Consider the following 7,280-nt stretch of genomic DNA (forward strand, 5'->3'; position numbering starts at 1 on the left):
TCATTGACAGTTACATGTCCAATGACTTAAATGTTCTGTGATTTGAATGACATGTCTCTGGCCATGTCACTGTCAAGTAATATGCAGTTATGTCAGCGACATGGTCAGTGACATTAACAGTTACATGACAGTGACATCATTCTATTTTTCTATTTAGGCTTGTATCCAGTTGCTTATGCTATTGTGGATTCTAAAAATGAGAGTAATTGGAGATTTTTTTTCTTGAGGTTTTGGCTGAAGAGTTTGCAAAACACCCTATGAGGAGGGTGACGTTCATTTCTGATCGTCATGTTGGGCTTGTTAGTGCTTTCCCTAGGGTGTTTCCCAATAATCCACATGGGTTTTGTTTTAGACATCTGATGGCTAACCTTTCTGACAAATTTCCAGCTAGTTCTTACCTTAAGGATCAGATTCTTCACTTGTTTATGTGTTGTGCTTATTCTCACACACCGGAGATGTATGAGTTAAACATGGAAATCTTAAGGAGTGAAGGCAGCGACATAGTTGCTCAATTTCTGGAGGATCTCCCCAAGGAGAACTGGTGTATGGCTTACTTGAACGGCGAAAGATTTGGTGAAATGACAAATAACTTGGCTGAGTCTTTCAATAATTGGGTGTTGCCTTTTAAGAGTCTTCCTATTCTTGATATTAATGATGGAATTAGAGTGAAGTCCATGGCTTCAATTGCTGCTCGGAAGCAGGATGCTCAGGAATGGTTCTCTGAGTTGTGCCCGGTGATTGAAAAGAAGCTGAAGGAGAATTTGGAAGTCGGAAGGCATTGGAAAGTGAGCAGGTCTGATACCTATGTGTATGAAGTTCACTGCCAGAAGTACAATAGCATGATAAATTTGGAAACTCACTTTTGTTCGTGTGGAGAATGGCAGCTGTATGGCTTCCCATGTTCCCATGCCCTTGTAGTGATCCAACAACATGGTTCTTCCCCGTATTTGTATGTCAATGAGCTGTACAAGGTGGAGAAATATCGAGAAACTTATTCTTTCCCAATTAATCCTCTTCCCTCTATTTCGAAGCAAGTGCATGATTTTGGTAGAGATGCAGTGATATTGCAGCCTCCTTTGACTAGAAGACCACCGGGAAGGCCTAGAAAGAAGAGGTTCAGAAAAAGGAGCGAGCAAACCAGGGTGATCAAGTGTGGTAGGTGCGGAAAATGTGATGGTCACAACAGAAAGAGTTGTACAGCTCCGATATAGGTTCTATTCTGATTACATGCCTTTAACAGTGACATGGCAAGTGACATAGCAAGTGACTCCAATACAGTTTGAAATTTTGTTTTGATTTTTCATTTTTTTCAATAAATGATAAGTGCTTACTCATTGGAATTTTTTTTGACTATGAGTCAGTGTATCTGCTTTCTTCTTTTATAAATTCTTCAGTATTCTGTGTCCTACAGGTTTTTAATAGTTACATGTACAGTAACATAACCATTTTCTTTAGATTTACATTGACTTGTCCATTGACATTAGTTTTTAGTTATCTTGGCAGTTTCTTGTTCAATGACTTGTAGTTGGATCACTGCATATATATAGATTTGGTTATTGGCAGCGGAACGCTGCAAATGTTAATGAAAAATAAAAAAATTAGCTGTAAAAAATTTGTTTGGTTGTTGCGGTGCAGCGCACGCTGCAAACTGAAATAGAAATATCATTTTGGTTGTGACTTCTCTAGTGACTTAGAGTTTTAATGTTTTTTGTCCAGTTACATATTCAGCTACATGCTCAGTTACATGGTCAGTTACAAGGTCAGCTACATTATCAGTGACTTGGTCATTTTGGCTGTGACTTCTCTAGTGACTTAGAGTTTTAATGTTTTTTTGTCCAGTTACATATTCAGCTACATGCTTAGTTACATGGTCAGTTACATACATTGTCAGTTACATGGTCAGCTACATTATCAGTGACTTGGTCAGTTACTTGAGTTTTACAGTAACTTGCCTAGTGACTTGGCCAATGACATTCAGTTTTCTTTTTACTTGGTCAGTGACTTGAGCACTTACATAATGGGCAGTAGTGAATTTAACAATAACACTTTTAATTATATGCGGCCTTCATATTTACATAGTCAGTGACTTGTCCTATGAATTCAGAAGATGCATTAATCTTGAATAAAAAGATCCATACAAGTCATAGTCTGAACTAAACAACAAATTTCTGAATTTCTGAAGTAAACAAACAAATATCTAAACTTCTTAATTTGCTGAGTTCCAGCTTTGCTTATGTTCAGCAAATTTTTTGAATATTTGAGCTTTGAATTTCATAATCTGAGCTTTGGTGACTTTGTTTGGCATCTTCTCCTCTTTTGCCATTCTGTCCATGTAATACATTACAAAAGCTCCGCAATCTAATCTGTTGTCAATTAAAAATTTCATGTTAATGATTTTGACCAACGTAGTAACAGTAAAGTTATCATTTTAAATTTTTGAATATAGACTCAGTGGCGGAACTGTTACAGGGCCTGAGGGGGGGCTCACGTAAACGTCATACAATTAAGCTGCAATTAAATAGAACTTGGCTTTAATTGAATCACTGGACCCCTCCCCCCCCAACACACCAATCAGGCAATCAGCAACACAACTTACAAAATTATAATGAGAATAATTCAAAATTAATAGTATTTACTGTGTAATAACTATCCAAATTTATAATGAGGAAATATGGAAATGCTTCTTAGAAGATTTTGCAATTTTTTGTAATTGATGTTTAGTTTCTTTAATTAATTTAATATAGAGAAACTTAACAAGGTGTGTTTTTTTGTTAATGAAGTCAACAGAGTGTATTGATTACTATGGAAAATGAGTTTTTTTTAATATTTTTTTTATATTAAAGTTAATGTTTTATGTCTCGACCCCCCCTAATTTCAGATCCTAGTTCCGCCACTGTATAGACTTACGATCCTTCGTCTTGTTGGGGGCAAATTCTGGCATGGTTCAAAGGGATCCTTTCACCGTCATAATTTTCCTTTATCCACCTTATTGTTCTTATCTCATCATCGCTCAAAATACTTTCAACAATCTTTAATTTTGTGTGAGTGCTTTGACTCTTGTCCAATTTCATTCGGCAACCTTGCTGCAGCATATCTTCTGCTTGATCTTTTACTGCTCTCATCCACAGCTCGACCATTTCAACCTGTATTTTTTAACAGATTAGTGAGTGATAGTTACATGGTCAGATACATGGTCAGTAAGAAGTTTCTTACCAATTTCCCATGTTCCTGCTCTTCTTGGTTTCATTGAATCAAAATGCAGCCATTGCGGTATGTCCTTGTCAAAGACCAATAGCGTGTGGTGAAATTCTTCATTATGGGTAATTGGGAAGAAAAGCATGTTGCATTTTCCCATGTTTTGGAACAGCGTCTCACACAAATATTGATGGCGGTTAATTTCTCACAGTTAAATGTATTGTCGAATACTATTTAAAAAAGAAAGAAAGAAATACATAGAACGAGTTATAAATAAACAAAGAATGAGAGATAAGGATTCAATTTTTATAGAAAGTGCTCGTCATACTTACCCAACACATGCTATGCATAAAAGCAGATCTTCCCAAACTTTGTGAACTTTCGTTTTGCATTTCATCCTTCAACATTTCCCCATAGCAATCAATCCATTTGTTTGCTATTGATTGATCGCTTATGAACATTTTGACATCTACCCTTGTCATTTCGCTTCCAGCCTCTTTTCCCTCCTAGAATAATAAGCTGCATAACATAGAACGGTGTTAGTCCAGTGACTTAGCCAGTTACTTTTCACTTGCCAATGATCTGGACAGTGACTCGGCCAGCTAATGGAAATTGAAAATGATCTGGACAGCAACTTGGCCAGCTACATGGAAATTGAAAATGATCTGGACAGTGACTTGGCCAGCTACATGGAAATTGAAAATGATATGGACAGTGACTTGACCAGTGACTAGGCCAGCTACATGTCAATTGCCATGATCTGGACAGTGACTTGGCCAGTGACTAGGCTAGCTACATGTCAATTGAAAATGATCTGGACAGTGACTTGACCAGTGACTAGGCCAGCTACATAGCAATTGAAGTCACTAGGTAGTGGGCTGTAACATGAAATATTACCTTTGTTCTGCCTTGATCCAGTACATCTCTAATTTGCTTTTATTTGGGATGTCAAGTAGGTTGTACAATTGTAGCTTTTGCCAATCTATCACTTCAATTTCGTTTTTTTCTGTTTGTTCCTCGTCATCCACATGAATCGTCAAATCATGTATCACTTCCTTCTCTAGCTGCTGTTCAGCTGTCTGTCTTTTTTTCTTTTTCAGTACTGTGATTCTGGTCATTTTCGCCCTCTGCCTTTGCTCTTTCACTTCGTCCCACCAGAAAATATGATGTTTTTTTTGTACTCTCTCGTTTCTCTTCGTCCTAACCACATAACAATAGAGGCCAATAGATTCTGAGTCCTGCCCTGATATGTCATCTAAAATTGGCATGGTGAACTCAGCTCTTGTCATATGTTCCGTATGAGGAAAGCAATTGATTGGTTCAATGTCAAAAACAGGCTGAACTTCTGGTGATATAATGATCTAATACTTGTGTGGCTCTGCTTGCATATCTTCCAAACGAACTTTTCTTGGAGGTGGAGTTTGTAACGCGCCCGGAAGTGGAAACACAAACAATGCATTAACCCAAGCAGTATTCAGTGTGCAAGCATCTTCCGTCATTCTCAATTTAACCTTAGGAGAGGTTGGTGAATGAACTTGTGCAGCTACTTGGGCAAGGCATTCAAGTGGTGACTGATGTCCTCGGTCGGTAGAGTGAGGTTCCGCAGAGGTCATCTCAAATGCGCTTGTTGTGGAGTAGGCAGGTTGTGATTGAGTTCCCTGAATTCCACCTTGATATTTTGTGTTTTTGGAGTGCTTGCTGTCAGTTGGCTTGTCCTTAGGGGCCTTTGATTTTGGTAGAGGGAAACTAGGTGGTGGGGGAGGAGGAGTTGAGTCGTTGTCATCACCTGGACGTGCTATTGGCGACTCATACTTCTCAGTTAGTGCCATTACTATGCCCTCCAATTGCTTCACTCTTTTAATCAGTGAGGCTTTCTCAATTTTCAACACCTCATTTTCCAATAACATATCCCTCCTTCTCTTCGTTTATTCTGCCAATTTCCTTTTCTTTCTCCTCAACTTCTCTTTTCAAAGCACTTAGCTCTTCTTCCTTTCCCTCGAGCTTTCTCTGTAATTCATTCTTCTCTTAATTGGTCTTCCCTATCTCTGTCTCCATCTTCTCATTGTTAATGTTGTCAGGTTTCTTTTCTCTTGTTTCCAGTTCTTTCTCCAATTTCCTTATTTTTTCTTCCAAGCCCTTTTCTCTATTTCCACATCTCTTAGCTTTTCTTCCTTTTTCTGAAGATTTGTCTCTAATTCTTTCTTCTGTTTATCATTCCATGCAGTCTCCTTCACCATGTTTCCACTGGTTCTATTTTCAACATTTTCTTCTTGCCCATCATTCTTTTTTTCTTTACTTTCTGTGTCTGTATTAGACTCAGAATCTTCTTCCTCTGCATCTTCTTTAACTTTATCAAAGATTTTCTGAAACAAAATTACAAAAGTTGTCAGTGACATAAGCAGTGACAGAAATAAAACAACACAATCATAGACATGGAAAGTTACATGCACTGTGACATGAAAATATAACAATAACATGAGCAGTGACATAGTCAATGACTTGCTCAGTGACCTGACCAGTTGGAACCTTACAACATTAACAAGACCAGTGACCTAGTTTATCTACATCAAATTAACATACCTTCAACTTCCCCATGGTGTTGAAATCCCCCTTTTTTTTTTTTTTTTTTTTTTTTCTATCAGGGTCTTTAATTGCCACTTTCTTATTCCGTGTTTTTCAGTTTCTCTTCCAGAGATTGGCGGCACTACTCCCGTCTTATGGCAAAACCAGTACTGTTTGGAAAATAAAAATAAAAATAGAAAACTAGTTAGTTATTTTTCAAACAGCTGCTTAGCAATATGAATATCACAAACATAACCAATGACATATGCAAATACATAAACAGTGACATTGTCAGTGACATAAACTTGACAGTAACATTAACAGTGACCTGGCCAGTTACCTGTCTAGTGACCTGACCAATGACATAACACTGATCTAGTTTTTGTACTTACAACAACATACGTAGTAATTATGGGACAGCAAAATGATGCATAAACAAATTTTTAACAAGGTACGGGAATTTACCATCACCAATATCACGCAACCTGCCATGTTTTGGGATTCTTTTCCCTTTCGTTTAATTGATTTTTTAAGGAAGTCGCCAACTTCCTTTGCCCAGCTATATTTTCCCAGACTTTCCACCTCTTCACAGACTCTTATATAGTCCCAAGATATGGTTTCTCCAGAGTTTGGGAACAGGAGTTTGATGAAAAGGTTCAAGAGTACTAATACGGCAACATTTCTGTCCCATTTCGTTTTTTCTTCCCCTGTTTCTGGAGTTTCTGCCAATGCCTTCTTCAAAGCTTCCTCTGCAGCCGCCATGTTGATCCTCTGCTTTTTGTCAAAGTATTTAGTCACGAACTCAAATCTGTATGCCCCTTCTTTGGTCTTTGGTACTGATAACCCGGATCCCGGCACTCCTAAAATCATAGATATATCACTTGTTGACATTATGAATTTCATGTTTCCAAACACAAAAAGGTCTGTGTCACTGTCATATGCTTATAGCAGAAGTGTGATTAAATCATCTGATTTCTTTGCATCCTTTTCTTTAATTGAACCGCCATGGAATGCATCTATCAGCGTTGCAAAGGGAGTTTTCTGCAGCAGCTCTAAAGTCCCTTCAGTCAGGTTATTTTTGTTTTCTGCAATTGTTTTCAGAAATGCAAGCATTGTGCAGCGATACTGCACATAACCCTCTTTTACACATCTTCTCCTTTTCCCTGGGACTTTTTCCTCTTCATCATCCTTTGTATCTTCTTCCTCGTCAGTTTCTTCCTTCTTATTTGTACTCTCATTTTTTGTCTTCCTTTTATCCATTTTCTTCTTCTTCTTCTTGGCACGAACTTCTTCTCCATCAGATTCTTCTTCTTCATCTTCAGTTTCTTCCCTGTTTCTTCTTTTCTCCTTTTTAGTTTTCTCCTTTTTATCCTTATTATTCTTCTTACTGCGGACTTGTTCTTCATTAGATTCTTCTTCACCTTCAGTTCCTTCAAGTTTTCTTCTTTTCTGGTTTCCAGTTTTCTTCTTTTTATCCTTCTTCGTCTTCTTACCCTGGACTTGTTCTTCATTAGATTCTTCTT

The 7,280-nt window shown here is 37.7% G+C and overlaps 2 protein-coding genes across 2 annotated transcripts; one reads left to right on the forward strand and one right to left on the reverse strand.

Annotated features, from left to right (window-relative positions):
• The first annotated feature begins 470 nt into the window (after positions 1-470).
• On the forward strand, positions 471-1,211 carry LOC112198965. Its single transcript, XM_024340042.1, has one exon. It carries the CDS (start codon positions 471-473, stop codon positions 1,209-1,211), a length of 741 nt encoding a protein of 246 aa, XP_024195810.1.
• A 4,101-nt stretch (positions 1,212-5,312) lies between these two features.
• Positions 5,313-7,017, reverse strand: LOC112198967 (stress response protein NST1-like). The gene is made up of 4 exons (XM_024340043.1): positions 6,759-7,017; positions 6,430-6,617; positions 5,671-5,721; positions 5,313-5,558 (listed from the first exon to the last, which is right to left on the reverse strand). The coding sequence occupies exons 1-4, from the start codon at positions 7,015-7,017 to the stop codon at positions 5,313-5,315; spliced, it is 744 nt and encodes a 247-aa protein (XP_024195811.1).
• Positions 7,018-7,280: the final 263 nt, after the last annotated feature.

Source organism: Rosa chinensis, chromosome 4 (genome assembly GCF_002994745.2).
Source record: "Rosa chinensis cultivar Old Blush chromosome 4, RchiOBHm-V2, whole genome shotgun sequence".
Classification (NCBI taxonomy): domain Eukaryota; kingdom Viridiplantae; phylum Streptophyta; class Magnoliopsida; order Rosales; family Rosaceae; genus Rosa; species Rosa chinensis.

What these genes read in the sequence shown, in the direction of transcription:
- LOC112198965 (XM_024340042.1), top strand. Translation starts at nt 471, where the DNA reads ATGGAAATCTTAAGGAGTGAAGGCAGCGACATAGTTGCTCAATTTCTG.
- LOC112198967 (XM_024340043.1), bottom strand. Translation starts at nt 7,017, where the DNA reads ATGGATAAAAGGAAGACAAAAAATGAGAGTACAAATAAGAAGGAAGAA. An exon ending in GATAGATGCATTCCATGGCG is followed by an intron (nt 6,618 to 6,758) that starts GTTCAATTAAAG and finishes CTATGATTTTAG; the next exon opens with GAGTGCCGGGATCCGGGTTA. An exon ending in AATGGGACAGAAATGTTGCC is followed by an intron (nt 5,722 to 6,429) that starts GTATTAGTACTC and finishes TAATGTTGTAAG; the next exon opens with GTTCCAACTGGTCAGGTCAC.